At 45.5% G+C, this 21,375-nt stretch overlaps 1 protein-coding gene across 2 annotated transcripts; it reads left to right on the forward strand.

Annotated features, from left to right (window-relative positions):
* Window positions 1–4,349: 4,349 nt before the first annotated feature.
* Window positions 4,350–21,070, forward strand: ACKR3 (atypical chemokine receptor 3). Of its 2 annotated transcripts, none has more exons than XM_080998191.1 (2): window positions 4,350–4,497; window positions 19,225–21,070. In XM_080998191.1, exon 2 carries the CDS (start codon window positions 19,252–19,254, stop codon window positions 20,344–20,346), a length of 1,095 nt encoding a protein of 364 aa, XP_080854317.1. In that variant the 5' UTR covers window positions 4,350–4,497; window positions 19,225–19,251; the 3' UTR covers window positions 20,347–21,070. The 2 variants fall into 2 exon arrangements, with proteins under 2 accessions (XP_080854317.1, XP_080854318.1); XM_080998192.1 differs by lacking the exon at window positions 4,350–4,497 and adding an exon at window positions 17,990–18,179.
* The last annotated feature ends 305 nt before the right edge of the window (window positions 21,071–21,375 follow it).

The following is a 21,375-nucleotide window of genomic DNA, read 5'->3' on the forward strand; positions in this document are numbered from 1 at the left end:
GGAAGTCTTCTGTTTGAAACCCTTGAGAGCCACAGCCAGTCAGGGTAGACAGTACTGGGCTAGATGGACCCTGGTCTGATTCCTGTTCCAAAAATGAATGGGCGTCATGAGCACTAGCAGCAGGGGTGTCTACTACAGAGAAAGCTGCAGTGGTTAGGCCATTGAACCAGGATCCCAATCCCTGCTCAGCCACAAAGCTCAGATCTCTCAGGCTCTCTCTCAGCCTAACCTACCTGAAAGGAGGATGAAACAGAGTTGGGTGAGAACCGTAAGTCTCTCCATATGACATCATAGGGTGGGATAAAAAAATAGTGGTCAAAATAAGGAGCAAGGTCAAGTGGTCCTTGTCTCCAGGTGATGCAGGCCTCTGTAAAGGTAAAGGGACCCCTGACCATTAGGTCCAGTCGTGACCAACTCTGGGGTTGCGGCGCTCATCTCGCTTTATTGGCCGAGGGAGCCGGCGTACAGCTTCCGGGTCATGTGGCCAGCATCACTAAGCCGCTTCTGACGAACCAGAGCAGTGCACGGAAACGCCATTTACCTTCCTGCCAGAGCGGGACCTATTTATCTACTTGCACTTTGACGTGCTTTCGAACTGCTAGGTTGGCAGGAGCAGGGACCGAGCAACGGGAGCTCACCCTGTTGCGGGGATCCGAACCGTCGACCTTCTGATCGGCAAGTCCTACGCTCTGTGGTTTAACCCACAGCACCACCCGCATCCCTGTAGGCCTCTGTAGTTAGGACTAAAACCCTTCTGTGCTCATTCTTGATACCTGTTTCTTCCCCATGCAGTCAGTGTTTCTCAAACTTAGGGGCCCAGCTCTTGTTGGACTACAACTCCCAGCATCCCTAGCTAGCAGGACTGGTGGTCAGGGATGATTGGAGTTGTAGTCCAACAACAGCTGGGGACTAAAGTTTGGGAAACACTGTACACTATGTGGTATTAACTGGGTTTGAGCTGTCCACTCCAAGGAGATTTATGAACAATTCCGATGCACACCTGGAACTCTGCAAGGGGGAAGGCAGCTTGGAGGAGTTGCAATGGAAGTGTGGTTGGCAGGGTCCTGGCTCAGGGTCCTTGTTCCTTGGATGTTTCTCTGCTTCAGATTACCCACTCTCTGAGCTGCTTCCCCCCTACAAGAACGGGTTGTCAGGAGTTTATTATATACATGCCATGCGTGACGTCACTCATTTTCATGGGAATTGTATTGTTTCTGCATTTTTGAAGGACCTGTGCACAGTTCTCCTCATTTGGAACAGAGCAAGCCCACAGCTCCTGTGCCTGTAACTTGTGCGCATTCAGCTTTATGTGTATGGCAACTGGCTTACCTCTCAGAGTTACAATCCACAGCCGCCATTAATGAACTACCGTGCCCAGAATTCTTGGGAGGGGGAAACTGTGCTTCCCATGTGCTTTAAAGGCCTGGTGTGTGCACAGCTGTACACCTTTGTGCTTCTGGGCTGCTTGTGTACATTACTCATTAAAGACTCCACTGTCTGCTATATGGTGCTTTTCAATTTTTATTTCGGATATCTGAGCTGGGTTTTTTTGTTTTAGTGTGCCTGCATGTCAAAAGGTTTATCATTTCCTTTTAGGTTGGTGAAAGCATGTCACATATCAAACTACACCTCCAGAAGACCAGAACAAATACACAGGTCATTTCCGTTCCTGTGATGACCAACCATCTACTTTTGGGGAAAACTGGGTGTGTGAGTTGTTCTGCTTATGAAATAATATCCTGCTTAAGCTCTTTTGCTACAGCTTTTCTTTTTCCCTTTTTCTTTTAAAAAGAAGAATTATATTTGTCCTTCATGACCCTCCACCTGATTGTTCATTTACCGGTATATGATCTGCTGAATGCTCAGCAGCAGTTTTCAACAGTTTTCACTTATGGTGCTCAACAGGTACATTAATGCAGAATAGTCCATAATGTCATGCAGAGATCCTTGGGGATCCTGCAGTTTATTTCCTTTTATTGCAGGAAATAAGCCATTTTCAAGCCCAAATCAAAATGTCAGAATTGTGGCTGCCACTATTCTTGAATGGAACTTGGTTTTGTTTTCATTTTTAATGGAACAGAAAAAGAGATTTGAGGCTGGTTGCCCTCCTGCTTGGAAATCTGCTGCCTGAAGCAACTGCTTTGTGCTGTTTTATAATAAGATTTATGCCTGCCATCTGCTTTCTGGTTTATTTGTTTATGCTTCACATTCAGGAATCCCGTGCCCACTGGACCAGAGTGTTTGTTGTCGTTCTGAAAGGCCGGTGTCGTTGAGCCGATGCTTCCCCTCACAGAAGCCATGGCTGACTCATCAACTGCAAGTCTCGCTGCCCTTCTGCATGTGTTGTAACCGTTGTGGCCTTTGTCACGTTTGCTTCCCATTTACTGGAAACACAGCTCAGGCTTTATCCTTTGTCACATTTATTTGCCGTTTGGTGTCTCAGCTACACTGCCAGGAAGCAAGGCTGCAGGTTGTGGCGTATGAACATCTCTCCAGCTAACTTTCACAATGAAGACAGAGGCAAAGAATCTGTCTTCCTTCGGTTCTCCTTTGCACCTTTGTCCTCCAGCACTTCTCTGGCAGACTTTCCGCTTTCTAATTACTGGAAAAAGAATATTTATTATTAGTTAGTATCAGAGGGTGGCAACTGGATCTTCACCTATGTGTTTGATTGCATTAAAGGTAAAGGGACCCCTGACCATTAGGTCCAGTCGTGGCCGACTCTGGGGTTGCGGCGCTCATCTTGCTTTACTGACCGAGGGAGCTGGCGTACAGCTTCGGGGTCATGTGGCCAGCAGGACTAAGCCACTTCTGGCGAACCAGAGCAGCGCATGGAAACGCCGTTTACCTTCCCGCCAGAGCAGTACCTATTTATCTACTTGCACTTTGAGGTGCTTTCGTACTGCTAGGTTGGCAGGAGCAGGGACCGAGCAACGGGCGCTCACCCCATCGCGGGGATTCAAACCGCCGACCTTCTGATCGGCAAGTCCTAGGCTCTGTGGTTTAACCCACAGCGCCACCCGCATTCTGAGCCAATTTCTGGTGGTGTTGGAAGAGCATTCTTCCCCCCACCTCACCAGACCCTTGAGACACATTGAGAGCTGGTGTGCCATAGCGACTAAGTGCCCAAGGAAACGTGTTGGTTTAGTTTCCAACAGATCAAAGCAGCAGTGGAGGTTTGTCTGTTAGAGCAAAGGGGGCACTGCCCCACCAACCTCCTTCTGCCCTCAGCCCATCTGACTGCCTCCGTGTGTGTGGCTGCCATTTTCCTTGGCTCCCCTTGCTGTTGGGCCCCCAGTCCGAATTGGCACCTGGCACCACTGGCACTCACGGATCAATGCTGTAGTTTGGAGCGGGGTGCAGGTGGGGCATTCAGACATGCAGTTTTCCTGATTTAACACCCCACTGCTGCCTGCTATTTGTTTCATGTGGGAAATGTACACACGTTCATTCAAGTGAACCAAATAGCTGCTTGGCTATAAGTCACTTTGGATTGCCTTGGGCAAGATAACAAATGAAATAAAATAATAAAAATAAATGATAGTAACAGCAGCCTGGAGTGGTGGCAATAGAAATGGGAGAAATGGCATGTGGAGGATGGGTTAAGGCCATAGCTGTCAACGTTTCCCTTTTTTAAAGGGAAATTCCCTTATCCCGAATAGGATTCCTTGCAAGAAAAGGGAAAAGTTGACAGCTATGATTAAGGCCCTCCAAGAGCACCTGCCTGATTTGTCACTCTTTTATAATATCATGTCAGATATTGATCTGTTAGAATCTTATTTCCGCCATGGACTCACCTTTGGTACACTGCTCTGTCTCTGTAACGTGGCGGGAGCATTAATAATGATCTACTTGACCAGTTTGTCGACCGAGCTAAAGTACGCGAAGTGCTTTGAAGCAAGTGAAATGTTCCGGAGCCGCGAAGAGTTTCCATGCCGCTTTGGCGAAGTAGCTGCGCGCTCCAAGTTCAGCACATGCCGCTTACTGAGAACGACTCGCAAATGAAAATCGCAGCCTTCCGGACAAGCGCACGTTGCGAAACGTGATCCTAAGGCTGCCCTTGGATGGGGAAACCAGACCCGCGGAGTTGAAAGGACCGGGATCCTCCTCGGGGCGGGAGGATTTAGGATTTGCAGACGCGCCGCTTTCACTCCAGCGACAAAGAAGAATGCGCGGGGCGCCTCCCCCTCTTGCAAGGATCGCGCGCTCCTCGCCTGGCGCTGCTCGCTTTTTTCCCGCAGGATGCAGGTGCTCCCGGCCCGCGCGCAGCTCGGCGGAGGGAGGGCGCGGGGCGGGGCGGGCGCGGAGCGAGCCGGCCCCCTCGGGGCTGTGGGGCGGCCCGTGGGCCGAGCTGCCCCCTAGAGGCGCCTTCCCGCCGCGCGCGCCCCGGCCCAGCCCCGCACGCACCGATATAAGCGGCGCGGCCGGCGGCCCGAGAGCGCAGTGCCTGGCGAGCGGCGCCCCGAGAGGACGAGCGAGGCGCGCGGAGACGGCGAGGTAGGGAAGGGAAGGGAAGGGAAGGGAGGGCGGGCGGCTTGCCCGGGCGCGTCCCGCCGCCAGGCTTCTTTGTTCGGCGCCGGCCATCGGCCCGGAATGTCTTTGTGCGCGGCGGCGGCGAGCGAGGTCGCTTCTCCGTCTGCGGAGCCGAGCGCGGCTCTGGCCAGGGAGGGCGAGAAGCGGAGCGCCGGGCCAGCCGAGCCGCGCTGCTTCCCGCGGCGCTCCTCTCCGGACATCGGCGTCGCCCTCGTCGCTGCGCCGCCAGAGCGGATGGAGGGCGTCCCGGGGCGGGCATCTTCCTTCGGGAGAGTTTCCTCGTTGGGGCTGCCGGCGGGGCAGCCTGATCGCCAAGCGAGTTGCAGCACTTGGGCTGCACGTCCATTTCCAAATGCATGATTTTGGGTTGGTTAGTGGGGCAGGTCAGAAAGGCATAATAATAATGAAGTGCCTGGAATTGCAGCCTGTAGCCCTATTGATAGGGACCCAGGTGGCACTACCATGCACACTGAAGAAAGTGGGGCTTACTTCTGAGTAAGCGTGCATGGCATCAGCCTGCAGAGCTACAATGCTGACCACATGTCCTTGGGGGTGTGCACATCAAATGCACTGTGGTGTTTTGGGATGACATTGCACATGTCAAGGGACTCTCAGCAGAAATGGGCTGCGGGCAACAGTCAGTGCTTTTGATCCTCAGTGCTAGTCAGGCCAGTTAACAAAGGAGATTTACATCAAGGGGAAATGCTTTGGCCACATCACAGGAATCTGTATGAGGACTGCACTCCTAAGCACACTCATTAGAGAAGTAAGTCTTATTTACCCTAAGCAAACATACTTAGGATGGCAGGACTCAAACCAACAACTTCAAGTTACAAGAAAGGAGATTGCGACTAAACATCAGGACAAAATTTCTGATAGTAGGAGCTGTTTGACAGTGGAACAGACTCACCCAAGGAGTTGGTGGGCTCTCCTTCCTTGGAAGTATTTTAGCAGAGGTTGGAGGGCCATCTGTCATGGATGCTTTAGCTGAGATTCCTGCACTGCAGGGGGTTGGACTAGATGACCCCTGGGGTCGCTTCCAACTCTACAATTCCGTGAGTCAATGATTCTAGGATCACATTGCAGAAGTTTCACAAAGCCACACTTTGAAAAGCGAGAGAACTTGTCACCTGCTCTTTTGTATGCGTATCCCTGTTTCAATAGGAAGCTAAACACCCCTAGAGAAAGAAGAGCTGCTTTTGTGTTGTTGTTGTCATTTCTTGGGGTCAGGCAGTCTAGCGGAGCTCCTTCGCTGACAAGCATTCAGGGGATGGGCAGTAAACAGCCACCCTGTAACTTTCAGCAGTAACGAGGAGTTGTAAAGTTACTCTGTTTAGTTGCTAAAAGCAGGATAATGAGGGTTAAAAGAAAAAAAGTCAGAGTGCCTCATTAAAAGTTTTATGATCCTCTGAAAGTATTAGTGGGCATTCCCAAGAATATTTTATTCTTCAAAGTTTCAAGGCTATGGCAACTTTTTGTTTGTTTGTAAGTTTAGCTGTTGCCGTTGAGTCTCAGACTTGCAGGGGAAAGTGACAAAGAGTTGTGCAAAGAGGCCCGTGTTTCTCTTCCCTGAATTTTCCACCAGCAGAAGGTCTGATTCATTGCCAAAGGGTTCCAGGAACAAGTTTTCTTTAAAAAGAGAAAGGGACTCCTCCCTTGCCTTGCACATTTCAGATGTTTCTGTGTGTTTGCCACTGTTTTATTAAATAAGCTACAAAGAGTGAAATGTTAAATGTTCTTTTTCTGACAACTTTTGACTAAACAGAGCAGACGTTAGGTAGGAAGAGTCACGTGGTTTGATGGGGGAAGAAGCAAAGTGTACCACAAAGACACTTTCCACAAGGAATCATTTTTCTTTGAACAGGCTGATATACTTCAGCAGACACCACACCAGAAAGAAAGGAGCCGTGCTGTTATTTTAATTGACTTTATTAATAGGTAGCAGCATTGCCTATAAATGTCTTCCAATATCGCATGCCATCTAATATTGCCTGCCTAGTTTTGAAGGTGTAAAATGGTATTAAGTTGGGTTTATGCCCTGTTGGTTTGCTTGATCTCAGTCACAGAATCCAAGTTGGGGAGCTGTTGGCAGGACAGCTTTGTGAGCTTGTGGAAGAGGAGCTAAAGGAAATGAGAACTTCAGAATATTTAGCTAAGACGTTCTGTGGATGGTTGAGAAGATACAGAGCAACTTTCATGTCTGTTTTTCAGATACACTGCATATGTTTGCACCCAGCCTTAACAACACAAATAAGACTCTGATGCAATTTTTTCTACAGCTCCTTTATCATGTCTGTTTGAGGTGATTCTTTAGGGCATTGGACTACTGTTTTTCAGGCATGCTTAATAAAAGTGAGTGATGTGTTTGACCTCACACTGAGCTGCTTTTAATTCCCTTAATCCAGTTATTCAGATCCTGTTCTTACACTTGGACGGACTGGACTTGGTAGTTCTGGGTTGGGATGGCAGTCAGGTGGCTTCTTAGAAATACTTCCACAGTTTTGCTTTTAACAATTGTAGACAAAGAACATCAAGCCGCTCTGAAAATATTTAATATTTTAAAAGCCCTTCAACAGTGGATAGACTAAAGATTTCAGATTTTTAGACCAACAGAAGTTATGCCAATAAAATATGAAATTCTGTCTTTGTTTTAATATTCCATAATAAATGTTGCTGTGGAATCAGGTGTGTGTGTGTGTGTGTGTGTGTGAGAGAGAGAGAGAGAGAGAGAGAGAGATGTGTAATAGGAACAATATAGGCTCAGTATTCTACTCCTTATGCAGAATGAGACGATAGGCTGACACGGCAGAATTCTGGGCTGTGTCTCTTCGGATGGCAAGTGTAGTTCTGTATTTTTTAAAGCTCCCTCTCTTAAAAAAACACTTTGTTTAGAAAAGTGGGATAAAGATTTGCCCAGCCCCAGCCCTTGATGTACAACGTAGGATGTTTTTTACATGGGAAACATTCAAAATAAGAACCCATCCTGCAGTCTGAATTTCACCACCTGATTATCCATAATGGGCAGAATGATTTGAAGTTTGCAGAATTGGGTTCTGCATATTAATTCCAAAATGCCAAAGGCCATGTTAAAAGTAAATTTGCAGCTATGCAGAAACAAAGGAGTGTTTGCTTCTTGAAGGCAAAGGGGACAAGGGGAGCTATTTGTCTGTGTGATTTGGTTACGGCAGCAAACATCCTCTCACAGAATCAAATTCTTGGGCAAAGGAAAAGGAAAGGGCGAGCTGGGAAATCAAGTGCCTGGGAGGACTTGGTTTTTTATGTATGAAGAGGATGAATGAATAACAGGGAAGACTGTATAGATCTTTGTTTTCCTGCTATGATTCTAGATGTGGACTGTTTCAGAAACCTGATTTCTCTGTCATCCAACCCACCTGCAGTTCCTTAAGTGCAGCCTTAGAACAGTTACCCAGCCTGCCATTCTCGCTGCCCTTCTAAATCGAGAGTAAGGGGCAGAATAGCTCTGGTCTCCCTGGCCAGAGGACTGAGGACCCCCCCCCCCCCAGCTCTGCTTACTGGAACAATCCCAGACAATAGCCAGACGGGTCTTCTACTGCAATTGTCTTTGGATATGGCTGTCCCTGATCTTCAATATCAACAGCTAATCCCCTGGCGATTTGAGCATATCACTTTTCTGGCTGCGGCTGAGCATTGTTGGCATGCAAGCATCTAAATAGCATCATGGGGTCTTGCCACACAAACATTGAGGTGGCTGCAGAATAAAAGTAGACTGGGCAGCACAGTTTCTCAGGCCTGTCCTGGGAGACTTCTGACTGGCATGCGGTAGGACCTCAGAGCCATTCATTAACAAACAGTCAAGATTGCTTTGTTTTACGTTTCAGCTGGCACACTGGGCTAGAGTCCCTTGCTATTCTGGGGTGAGCACTGGCAGGGGGCCACAAAGCCTACAATCAGCTTAAATCCTTTTCTTTCATGGGCTGTTATTCTATCCCATTGCAGGGAGGAGGGGCATGGCTTTTGCTAGGGAATAGTAACTCACCCAATTGTTGATTTCACCGTGTTGATCTAGCACTACCCTTGATCAATCTGAGCTCCTTTTTGAAAACATTTGCTTAAAATTCACACTGAAATTCTCATTGCATTAGTTGGAATGTGATGCTTTTAGTGGGACAGTTAAAGTGTAATGAGCTGTTGATTCCACAACATTAAACCAAGTTACTTTTAATGTGCTTGACTCAGTCAGGAGATTCCTTTTTTAGTTTCCATTTCCATTGTGGTGATAAGCCAGTACTGTCAGCTGCAGTAAGCTGATTAAGGCAAGTCAAAGCAAACATGCCTGAATCCTGCATATAAGCAAGTAAAACTAGATTTTATTTTCTAGTTTAAGCATAATTGAAACTACTTTTCCACTCACCCCTGTCCTTACAGATTGTAGAGTATTAGTAGTAACTTAATTCTTTAAAGCAAATAAATTATTTTACTAGCTAGTTAGTATTAGGAGTGAAATTAATGGGTAAGATACATCTAGACAATTTAAAATAGAAATGATGAACCCTTTGATGAATAGGCTAAATAAATGTGTTGATTTCCTTCATTTACACAAGTTGAGTACTACATTCCAATTGTGTAAGTTGCTCGCATTGTTTTTGCACTGAATGTCAGAGGAGAAGAGATAGGAAGAAAGGGTAGTAACTGAAAGCCCTCCCAAGGTATAGAAGTCCCAGGGCTACAGTCTAAAAGTCATGTAATGCAGCAACCTTGTTGAAGCTAAGCAGGTTTGGACCCATTCAGTACCTGGATGGGAGGCCATCTGGGTAACTTAAGGATTCCCTTCTTTAGCTTCCTGGTGAAAGGGTAGGATAGTAATAAACTTTCTTTTTTAAAAACTTAACAATGAGGATTAGAAACTTATTTTATTTTGGGGGGAGGGGGAGGAATTGGTTATAGCTCTAAAGCAGGGTTTCCCAAACTTGGGTCTCCAGCTGTTTTTGGACTACAGTTCCCATGATCCCTGACCGATGGTCCTGCTAGCTAGGGATGATGGGAGTTGTAGTCCAAAAACAGCTGGAGACCCAAGTTTGGGAAACTCTGCTCTAATGAGTTCCAGCTTCTCTGAGTCGTGTGGTTGTAAATGACATGTTTTTTTTTCTTGCTAATAAGATTTTCTTGTTGGTATAACTTAATTTTTTTTTAGTATCAACACGAGTTGAATGCATAGAAATATCACATCTCTGCCCCATGGATATGCCATTAGATGTCCAAATCAGCGGCAGCAGAAGCAGTTAGCGACTTGCAGGTGAACGAGCAGTGATGAACAGGGATGTAGAGAACTAAGTGACATGGGTGGTGCAGGCAGGTAACGTGGGTAGTTTCATGACAAAATTCGCACTCTTTTTATTCCCTTGGGAAACATGTATTTTAACCAAATTGTTTGTGTGCGGCCTCCTCAGTCTGTTTTCATGAAATATGAGGAAGATGGCCCTGATTCCCTGATAGCCACATGTTTGTTTACTGATACAGTGGTACCTCTGGTTACAAACTTAATTCGTTCCAGAGGTCCATTCTTAAGTTGAAACTGTTCTTATCCTGAGGCGCGCTTTCGCTAATGGCGCCTCCCGTTGCGCGACTTCTGCTTGCATCCCTGGGCAAAGTTCGCAACCAGGAGCAACTACTTCCGGGATAGCGGTGTTCATAATCTGAAGCGTGCGTAACCAGAAGCGTTTGTAAACAGAGGTACCACTGTATCTAGAACTGGGCCAACCCAGAAATTCCTAGGCAAATGTTTTTTACAGAGACATTTCATTTTCTCACCAACCTGCATTTCCTCTGAATATTCTCCATTTATTTGTGTGCCACCCCCTTCATGCTTGATCTGGGACATTGTGGAGGATGCAAAATGGAGGCCATGTTGCAACCCCATGGTTGCTGCTGCTGTTGCCAGTTGCAAGAGCAGCAGTACCCAAAACAACACCACCCCCAGTTGGGAGGGAAGAAAATAAAAGAAGTCGTTTTACTGCCACTGCTAATGGTGAGTCTCACACTCAAGCAACTGTTTAAGAATTTATGTTTCCCAGGATAAATGTCATGAAATGTACCCCAATGTTTCTGCCCACAAATAAAATGCAAAATTCTGAGAAGCCTTTTGCACACTTGTCAGAGATGTACCTAAGCTCCCTTGCACCACTGGCAAGGAGGTGTATTTGTGCTCCCCCCACATCCCTTGTGCCCTTGGCAAGGAGATGTACTGGCCCCTCTGAAGCCAGGAGAGACCATGGACAAGAAACTCAAAAGTGTTGCTTTTCATTGCCTTTCTCTTAGGAGGGAGCCCTGGAGGGCTGCTCGATGGCCCATGCCAGTGACCGGATTCCTCCACCGAGCCGCCCAGAAGTGCCTGTGTGCCCATCAAAGCCACCCAGAGCAGTGGCAGGGCAGCCAGTGAGTAGGCAGCCAGTGGGGCAGGCTCCTAGCCACTCCAAGCCAGAGGGAAGAGGCTTGATTTTTGTGTCCCCTTCCCTGCCGGGCCTGTGCCTTTGGTGGTGGCCAAGCTGGCCAACCCCCAGATCTGTCTCTGCACATGGTGCTATGTCTGTTGATTGTTTTTAAAACGAAAGAAACCTGCAAATCTTGGAGAGGTTGTACCAGAATTTCTGATATATATATTTTTTCAGTAGAGGGCAGTATATTCTGAGTAGTTGTACTAAAACCAATCTTGCTTTGCCAAGGCAAACAGTGTTCCTTTCTCTGAAAAAGCATACAGTTTTAACACTTGCAGGCACACACGCAAACACACATACGCTCTGTATTAATATCTTGTTAAACACCATCTGACAACAGTAAGAGTTGGATTAAAATATATTGCAGGGGTTGGTGACATGAACAAACAAGGGATTACCTCAAATCAAAGAGAAGTGGGTGAGTCTTTGTTGTGAAGTTGGATGAGCTCTGTGGCATCTGTCCAGGGTCCTGAGCCTTGATGATGTGTGGATGTTTGTCTGTCTTGTGAAAAATCTCAGTAGAGAAAGATAAATCAGATTGTGTTAGGATAGATGTTAGGGTATGATATGGTAGATCTATGAGCTTTATGCTCAGATAAACAGGTTTCGCTGGAGGTAGGCTAAGCACAGTGGAAGAAGGTATAGAACCAGTGGTTAAATTTGCCTTTCCCCCTAACTGAGTACACTTTCCGTACTGGATCTCAGCAGTGGAGAAGGTGATGTTTGGAGGACAGACCTTGTATGTGAGGAGGGCTACCCTCCTCTCCACGCATGCAACCCCTTTGCTGCTAAAATATAGCTTCTTCCTGATGGTGGGAGCTCTGGGTTTAAACAACAGATTTGCTACCATCGTGTTTCTAGTTTGGTCCTCAGGAAGGACATTGGAGAACCCAACTTCTCTTTATTTTTACTTTTTGTATTAAAACTTGCCATATCAGGTCAGCTTACAGTGAAAGATTCAAAACACTTACATAAAGATAAGACAAAAAGAGCAAATCTGTGCAGAGTTAGTCCCTTTCTGATCCTGTTCTCTCTCTTATCCAATACTACAGCAGCTTGTGGAGGAGCAGAAGAGAGAAAGAGAAAGAGAAAGAACTTGGAATGGACAATTGTGGGGCATAGATTTGTTGGTGTTTTGGAAATAAACAGCTGCTGCACCTTATACACCCTAGAATTAATGAAGCAGTTGGGCTGGGCATTTAAATTGCATCTTAAAATTCAACGTCTATATAAACACTATTAATCCATAGATTTGTCCAACCAGCAGATTAATAAAAACAACTTCAGTTCAGCAGCCTCACACCCCAGGATTTTTTGAAAGATGAAAGGGAATTGACTGGATTGGCCTTTTTAGAAGGGGAGAAAGCCAGCACGAAGAATATCCTGTGCTTTTCAGTAGATGACAAGGGCATTCTGAGTGGGGTGTTCCTTGCCAATTGGGGGGAGATAGAAGAGAAGGTGTTCATTCAGACACCTTGATCCTGACAATTCAGAGAAGCCTTTCTGAACCTTGGGTTCCCCGATACTGTTGGACTACAACTCCCATCACCCCGACCAATGGTCTTGCCAGATAGGGATTATGGGAGTTGTTGTCCAACAACATCTGGGGTCCCAAGGTTGAGAAAGGCTGAATTAGAACCTGAAAGGTTTTAAAAAGCAAAGCAGACCATATTGCTTCTAAGTGAGCCTGCAACCTGACCGGTAGCCAGTGTAGTATTTAAGGGCAGATGTAACCATTGTGACGTGGGTAACTTGGGTGATGCTGCCATATTCTGGACCAGGTGCAGTTTTCAAACTCTCTTCACAAGCCATACCACGTAGAGGGCACTCCAGTACTCCAATCTTGAGACCGACAAGGCATAGCTCCTATTAGCTGCTTCCTTCTTAGGTGGATGGAAGGCAGCCGTGGTTCTGCCCCAGGAGGAGAGGGTTGAGCTTTCCAACTCCATGCCTTACCTTGACACTATGAGGGCTGTTTCTCATTATAACTAACTGAATTGTGGCAGGGAGTAAAAGAAAGTAGCTGGTCATGGTTTTGTACCTCCTACATAACCACATCTGAGCTGCCCACAATTTTTCACTGCCTTCCCCTGTTCAGAAGACTTCTTTTTTGCTTCAGTTGTCCATAGTATGCATTCCCAAAGCAGTCTCTTGATGGCTGCAGATTCAGTCCTTCCTGATGCTATGAGGAGGATGCTTTATCCAGTGTTGCTGATTTCATTTGGTCTTTGGTCGGTCTGCAGAAGCACGCCTTGGCCATCTTGCCAGACTTTCCATTACGAGGGTGATGTTTAATGGGGAAGAGGGAGCTCCGAGATGTTCATAAAAGGAGGCTGCCAGATAAGTACTTTCTTGGCTTCCACATGTAACTGCTTGCTAAATCAAATTAACGCTGCCCCACAGGCCAGAGTAAGCAGAGAAGGGAGCAGGTTACTAGTTCAATAGGCAAGTTCTGTAAAAGTGGGGCCTGGCAACCATCCAAACAGGGGTAGCGGGTGTAGACAACTTTGCATGAAATAAGTACAGTCGTACCTTGGAAGTCGAATGGAATCCATTCCAGAAGTCCGTTCAACTTCCAAAATGTTTGAAAACCAAATCGCGACTTCTGATTGGCTGTAGGAAGCTCCTGCAGCCAATCAAAAGCCATGGAAGCCCTGTCGGACATTCGGGTTCCAAAAGAACATCTGCAATCCGGAACAATCACTTCTGGGTTTGCGGCGTTAGGGAGCCAAAACGTCCGAGTTCCAGGGCCTTCGACAACCAAGGCACGACTGTATTGGAAATGCATAAACTAACTCTTAAAGGTGCGGTTGGGTTGTGTATGTTTTCAAAGGGAAGAAACAAATGCGGTCATTTTCTTCTTTTTTTTTATATAATATTTATTAGAGTTTACAATAGAAATACATGTAACAGACAATATAGCAAATATCTTAACATAGTTTCACTTTTTTTTTTTGGACTTCCTCACATCTCCCGCTCCCACTTTCATCGTTATAACTTTTTAGCAGCAATTTGTTATCTTATTTGCATTCTTATATCCCTTCTATATTTCATAATCTTCTAGTTCTCAAAAAAAAAAAGAATTATATTTTCTTAATCTCTCTTATTTTCTTAAATCATCTAAGTTAGTGGTGCTCAATTATTTATGATCCAGCATCCTGCTTAGCATTCACTCAAATTGCAATGTTTTTGTAAATAGTTCTTGAATTTCTTCCAATCCTCCTCCATCCTCTCTTCTCCCAGGTCACGGATTCTGCCAGTCATCTCGGCTAGTTCCATATAGTCTATCAGTTGCATCTGCCATTCTTCCAGTGTGGGTAAATCTTGAGTTTTCCAGTACTTTGCGAGAAGTATCCTTGCCGCTGTTGTTGCATACATAAAAAATGTCCAATCCTTCTTTACCACCCCTTGGCCGACAATACCCAAAAGAAAGGCCTCTGGTTTCTTAGTGAAGGTATACTTAAATACCTTTTTCAGTTCATTATAAATCATTTCCCAGAACGCCTTCACTTTAGGGCAAGTCCACCAGAGGTGGAATAATGTTCCTTCGCTCTCTTTACATTTCCAACACTTATTGTCAGACAGGTGGTAAATTTTTGCAAGTTTGACTGGGGTCATGTACCACAAATACGGTCATTTTCAACCAGTCCTTTGACTTCCATATCTCCATGTCTGGGGTGGGGGACCTTTTACAGCCTAAGGGCCATGTTCCTTCATGGGCAGCCTTCTGGAGGCCATAGTGGTGAGTAGAGTGACAGGTATTATTCTTACCTTGTACAAGAAATGTTAGCGGTTTCTATAAACACCCCCAGCATGCACACTCCATCTCACATCGCCCCCACCGTTCCAGGCAACCCAGAGTCCAAGAGCCCATTCCAGTTGCGCAGAAGCACAGAGTGAGCTACAGAGCAGGGCTTCTGAAGGGGGCACGGCCATGGGGTGTGTGGCCTGGTAACAGCCCCAGGGACCATACTGAGAGGCGTGGAAGGCCCAGGCCTAAGATTCCCCACCCAAGCTCTGAAGTGCCCGGCAACATTACTAAAAGTTTCTGCCTTCTGATACGTAAGTGGCAGGCATTCTTTTGAAAAGCTCTAAGGAGCACAAATCACAACATCTCTCTCTGTGTGTAGGCACATTCCAGATCCTAGAACACCATGCACTCCTCAGCGACTCATGCATCCCATAATACATTAAAGTATCCTGAGTTTGGAGAGCAGTTTGTTTGATGAAACTGCTGCCAGTGTGGAAAGTTGCTGGGTGGAGAGGGGGCGTGGCATGTCCACCTACCTGAGGAACTGAAATACACCTGGCTGGAGATAGTCTTACCACCCCCACTCAAACTAGGCTCAAAAGTGTGATTGTGCCTCAAGGCCAGAAAGGCACCGAACTGTACATCTTAGCCTCTGTGTCTGGGCACACGTGCCTGGAATGCAGTGAGATCTGGTGTGAAGAAATGGTCGCCTTCTGTCTTTGAGCTTGGGGGTCATGAGGCGCTTGCTCTCATGTTGGCACAGTGCCACCCAGAGGGCACCACTGTACTAGCGTCTCTCTTTAGGCTTTGGTAGGTCTGTTGCCACCACCGTCTGATAGCAGCACAGAGACTGGCCACAAAAGGAGATCAGAGATGAATGAAGGAGAAGGGCTGGATTCTGGTTTCAGTGCCATGAGTTTAAATTTTCAGAACTCTTCTGAGCCAATGTAAATGATTACAAGGGGATAAGACAACCTGCTGGAGTTGCTCAAAGATAAAACCATTGTTAAATCAGAAAAGAGCAGTTTCTGAAGGCTTTTAGCCATTTCTCATCCTGACTGATTCTCGTAATAACTGCTGCTTCAGATCTTTCAGTTCCAATATATTTATAGCAGTGAGATTCAGTTAGTTTTATTCTAAATGCTTAAAAAGCTGAAAGAAATGCCAAGCATTCTGGAGAAGTCTCAATTGTAAGTCTTTTTCTTTCTTTACATATTTAGCTCTCAGTGGTACTTCCCTGTTCCTCACTTTCTCATATACTTCCAGCCTTCACAGTAATCCTTTCCACTTCTGACTACATAAAATACCACCACTGTCCCTCTGTTCTGTGAAAAAGCTTCACCTATTGAATTTCTGCCTAATCCATAACGTTTATGCACATTTTTCTAGAAAAATGAGCAAGCCACACCACTGCATCATGACAATCTACGTACAATGTACCCATATTTAGAAGACTATGTGCAGTATTAAAACCTATATTTCAGCAAGTGGAGTCTAGCTAAAAACAGTGTGTTGTGGGGTAAAGTCTGCCTTTCTCACAAAGGCAAGCTTAAGACTTACAGTGAAAGTGGTGTATCACTCGCCATACAGGGCAGGAGTGGTGGAGAACCTGCCCCCCCCCGGCTTTTTCTCAGCCCCCCCCCCCCAATTGTGGAGGAAGATTTATATAAGCTCCATACTGGCATCAAGGAGGAGTGGGAAGCCTGAGGCCTCTGAGACAAATAAAGGCTGCACCTGCCTGGATGTGGAATAGAATAGAATAGAATAGAATAGAATAGAATAGAACAGAATAGAATAGAATAGAATTTATTATTTATACCCCGCCCATCTGGCTGGGTTTCCCCAGCCACTCTGGGCGGCTTCCAACAAAGTATTAAAATACAGTGGTCTGTTAAACATTAAAAGCTTCCCTAAACAGGGCTGCCTTCAGATGTCTTCTAAAAGTCTGGTAGTTATTCTTCTCTTTGACATCTGGTGGGAGGGCATTCCACAGGGCGGGCGCCACTACCGAGAAGGCCCTCTGCCTGGTTCCCTGTAACTTGGCTTCTCGCAGTGAGGGAACTGCCAGAAGGCCCTCGGAGCTGGACCTCAGTGTCCGGGTAGAACGATGGGGGTGGAGACGCTCCTTTAGATATACTGGGCCGAGGCCGTTTAGGGCTTTAAAGGTCAGCATCAACACTTTGAATTGTGCTTGGAAACATACTGGGAGCCAATGTAGGTCTTTCAAGACCGGTGTTATGTGGTCTCGGTGGCCGCTCCCAGTCACCAGTCTAGCTGCCGCATTCTGGATTAGTTGTGGTTTCCGGGTCACCTTCAAAGGTAGCCCCACGTAGAGCGCATTGCAGTAGTCCAAGTGGGAGATAACCACAGCATGCACCACTCTGGCGAGACAGTCAGCGGGCAGGTAGGGTCTCAGCCTGCGTACCAGGTGGAGTTGGTAGACAGCTGCCCTGGATACAGAATTGACCTGCGCCTCCATGGACAGCTTTGAGTCCACTAGCTGCATCATGGAGGAATGGTGGGATATAAATGTCAGAAAAGCAATCAAAGTAAAAAAAAAAGTTTTATCATTGATAAATGATATGGAAAGGAAGACCAACTATATAAAAACCAATCTGGTCTTCATCAAAACACTATTGCACAGGGTCATCCAGTGAAATTAACTGCCTGCAAATTTGGGAGAAGCAAGTGTGAGTACTTTTTCACAAAGTGTGCAATTGGTCTATGAATATAGTTGCTGCAGAATGTTCTAATAATCACCAGCACAAATAGTTTTTGAAAGTGCTACATAAATTTGAATAATTTTATCCGTAGTTTATCAATCGTTTTCCAGTAGTTTTTGACTATAATCTGTGGGGAAAGAACCTCCAGGCATTCCCCTTCTGACTAGTGTATTTTACCTTGGGCAAGTAGTGAGAACAGTCACATAACTGGGTTCTCTAAATTTGTACTTGTATCCAGATAAGGTGTTCCTTCTTATCATTCGCTCTCACAACTTCTTTGTGTGGAAAGGAACATCCTAATACTGTAAAAAAGCATTTTGCCAAACCATTCAGTCTGTGCCAGGAGAACCCAAGATAAATACATTAAATAATTGCTGCCACCATCACCTCATAATAAATGTGGTAAAGGGTGTGGAAAATCAAATGGCTGTTGCGGTAGGTAGATATCAAATTCTGAAGCAGTAACTTTTGCCTTTTCAAATTGCTTAGGGCCAACCCAAGGCACGATGATGCCTCATACAATGAAATATAAATGGCACCTCTTCTTCCACTAATGAACACCTGTGGTCTTGCCCAGCTCCTCTTCATGTCTACACAACTCATGCAGAAGAACTTTCCAGTGAAAATGTCATGGATCAGATCTGTCTGTCATCAGTCTTGCCACCCTTAATGGCATCCCAAACCGCTACTTGACTTAATGTAAAGACTGCTGTCTTTCTCCAAGGTTATTTAGAAAAAAAATGTTTGGGGATTTACTGGGCAAACATTGCACTACAGTTCTCAATTTTATGCAGCCTCATCAAAAATCCCACTAAAATTGTAAACGCCTTGAACACTATAAACTGATGGCCCCATCCAGCAAGATTTGATTTTAGTGCTTTCTAAAGCAAGGGATGGGACGCAGGTGGCGCTGTGGGTTAAACCACAGAGCCTAGGACTTGCCGATCAGAAGGTTGGCGGTTCGAATCCCCGCGACGGGGTGAGCTCCCGTTGCTCGGTCCCTGCTCCTGCCAACCTAGCAGTTTGAAAGCATGTCAAAGTGCAAGTAGATAAATAGGTACCTCTCCGATGGGAAGGTAAACGGCGTTTCCGTGTGCTGCTCTGGTTCGCCAGAAGCAGCTTAGTCATGCTGGCGTCATGACCTGGAAGCTGTACGCCGGCTCCCTTGGCCAGTAAAGCGACATGAGCGCCACAACCCCAGAGTCGGCCATGACTGGACCTAATGGTCAGGGGTCCCTTTACCTTTAAAGCAAGAGATGACAGTGTTTGCCAGCAATTTTCAAACACTTTGATGGGTTTATTCTAGTGGGAAGCCTGAGTATTGCAGGCTAACCTTTTAGCCTAGAATTGTAGTATTGAAACTACTAGGGTAAGCAGATAGGATACATTGATTATATTGAGAGCTGTATGATTTAAGTTATAGATAAGAGACACCCAGCAGTTATTTAACCCTGATATCTTACAGCCAGAGACTGCAGTGCAGCAGAACTATCACTTAAAGAAAAAGTGTACAAAACGCCAATGTTTCCTTTCTACTGTTTTCTGAATATTTTTATGGCAATGGTGGTAGTTTAAAATCTGAAGGGTGTCGTGTAAGATGCCACTTAACCAAAACATTCAGTGCACAAATTGTCTCTGGACTGGTGGTAAGGTTATTTGGGATGAAGGCATTTGTTTAAAAATGGCTGTTTTTGTTAACCAAGATGCTTATCCTTTCTCTTCTTGCTGCTTTGTTTTGCCTTAGGCTGCCTCCATCCCAGATCGACCAGCTATGAATACCATTGATTTGCCAACCCTATTTGAACATGTGGAAGGGGAGAATTTCACTGAAACCAACTTGACTTGTGGCAGTGGAGACTGCATCACTGTGGACTCCTTATCATGCCCAGCTATGCTCAACAGAAATGCCCTGCTTTACACCCTCTCCATTTTTTATATCTTTATATTTATGATAGGCTTAGTGGCCAATTTTGTGGTTGTCTGGATGAACTTCCAAGCCAAAACAACTGGCTACGAAACTCATCTCTATATCTTCAATCTAGCCATTGCCGACCTGTGTGTGATCATCACCCTTCCAGTCTGGGTGGTCTCCCTTGTTCAGCACAGCCAGTGGCACATGGGAGAGATCACTTGCAAGATCACTCACCTCGTGTTTTCCATCAATCTGTATGGGAGCATCTTCTTCCTGGCATGCATGAGCGTGGATCGATATCTCTCAGTGGCCTGCTTCACAACCTCCAGCAGTGTTAAAAAGAAGAGGATCCGCCGTTGCATCTGCATCTTTGTCTGGCTTTTTGCTTTCTTTGTGTCTATCCCCGATACCCACTACCTGAAGACCGTTTCCTCCAACAATGAGACCTATTGCCGCCCTGTCTACCCGGAGGAGAATGCTAAGGAGTGGCTGGCTAGCATGGAACTGAGCTCTGTCATTCTAGGTTTTGTCATTCCTTTCCCCATCATTGCCATTTTCTATTGTCTCCTGGCAAGAGCCATATCTGCCTCTAGTGACCAAGAGAGGAAGAGCAATGGGAAAATAATTTTTTCCTACGTCATTGTGTTTCTGGTCTGCTGGCTGCCATACCATGTCGTGGTCTTGCTTGACTTGTTGCTGACCTTCCATTTCCTTCCCTTCAGCTGCCACATGGAGAGCTTCCTCTTTGCGGCTCTTCATGTCACTCAGTGCTTGTCTCTGGTTCACTGCTGCGTCAACCCCATACTCTACAGCTTCATCAACCGAAACTACAAGTATGAGCTCATGAAGGCGTTCATCTTTAAGTACTCTGCCAAAACAGGCCTTACCAAACTAATCGATACTTCCAGGGTATCGGAAATGGAGTACTCTGCTCTGGAACAAAATGCTAAATGATCACAGCTTCACAAGAGACTTTTTCTGTGCTCTGTCTTTAGCTGGACAATAAATTTGACCTAATATAATACAAATACAAACATGACTGTGCTTTTTTTGGAAGAAATCATGTACCACCAAAAGACTGCATTTTAAATGTTTTCTTGTGCTTTTTCTGCCATTAGCTAGTCCACACTGTTCAGTTATGCTATTGGGAGTGGGAGGGAAATATATAGTAAACAAAGCTATGTTGTGGTAAAGATGTTCCTTATTTTATTATATCCCAGTTGGGCAGCAGATAGCCCTTTCCCTAGCTATCTTCCCTTGACTTCACTGTATACATTTTTACAGTGTGTATTTAAAGAAAGCAGACCTCTATTTTATTGCTTTTGCAATTATACTGGAAAATCAAATATATTTAATCATGCATTTGAAGCTTCTTGTCATCAAATATAGAATGCTGTCCTTTTAATGTTAGAATTCCATTCAGTTTACTGTTGTAAGAGTAGTACTTATAACAATTGTTAAATGAAAAATATATGTTCTTCTCTTCTAAGATGGCCTTGGCAATTTTTGTGTGGCAATATAGTTGTAATTTAGATTTTTAAAAAATATAATGCTCATTATACCATGTGATTATTGTGTAAAGATGTGTCTCAAAACCCTCACACACTTATTTCATTCAGTGTCCCAGCTCCTTATTTGTAAATTATTTTTTGAAAAAATAAATATATTTGAAAACGAAGCAGGAGTAGCATTTCATTTATTTATTTTACATTATGATTTTTACATCTCTTTCTGCAAAGGAAGAGTAATCAGATACTCTTTTTAGAGGGGGACAGTGGCGTCTACCTCCCAATAGCATCTGCACCATGGTAGCAGTAGACAAGGGAGGCTCCCTTTCAAGGGATTGTGAGATTTCCCATGAGATTCCCAGAGGTTGGAAATAAAGGGCCTTATCTATCTCTGACGGCCTCCCCCTCCGTGGCTTGCACTATGGTCAGTGCAGGAAACCAAGGGAAAGAGTCCCTTCCTTCCTTCCTTCCTTCC

Source organism: Podarcis pityusensis (genome assembly GCF_964106645.2).
Source record: "Podarcis pityusensis genome assembly, chromosome: 1".
Lineage (NCBI taxonomy): Eukaryota > Metazoa > Chordata > Lepidosauria > Squamata > Lacertidae > Podarcis > Podarcis pityusensis.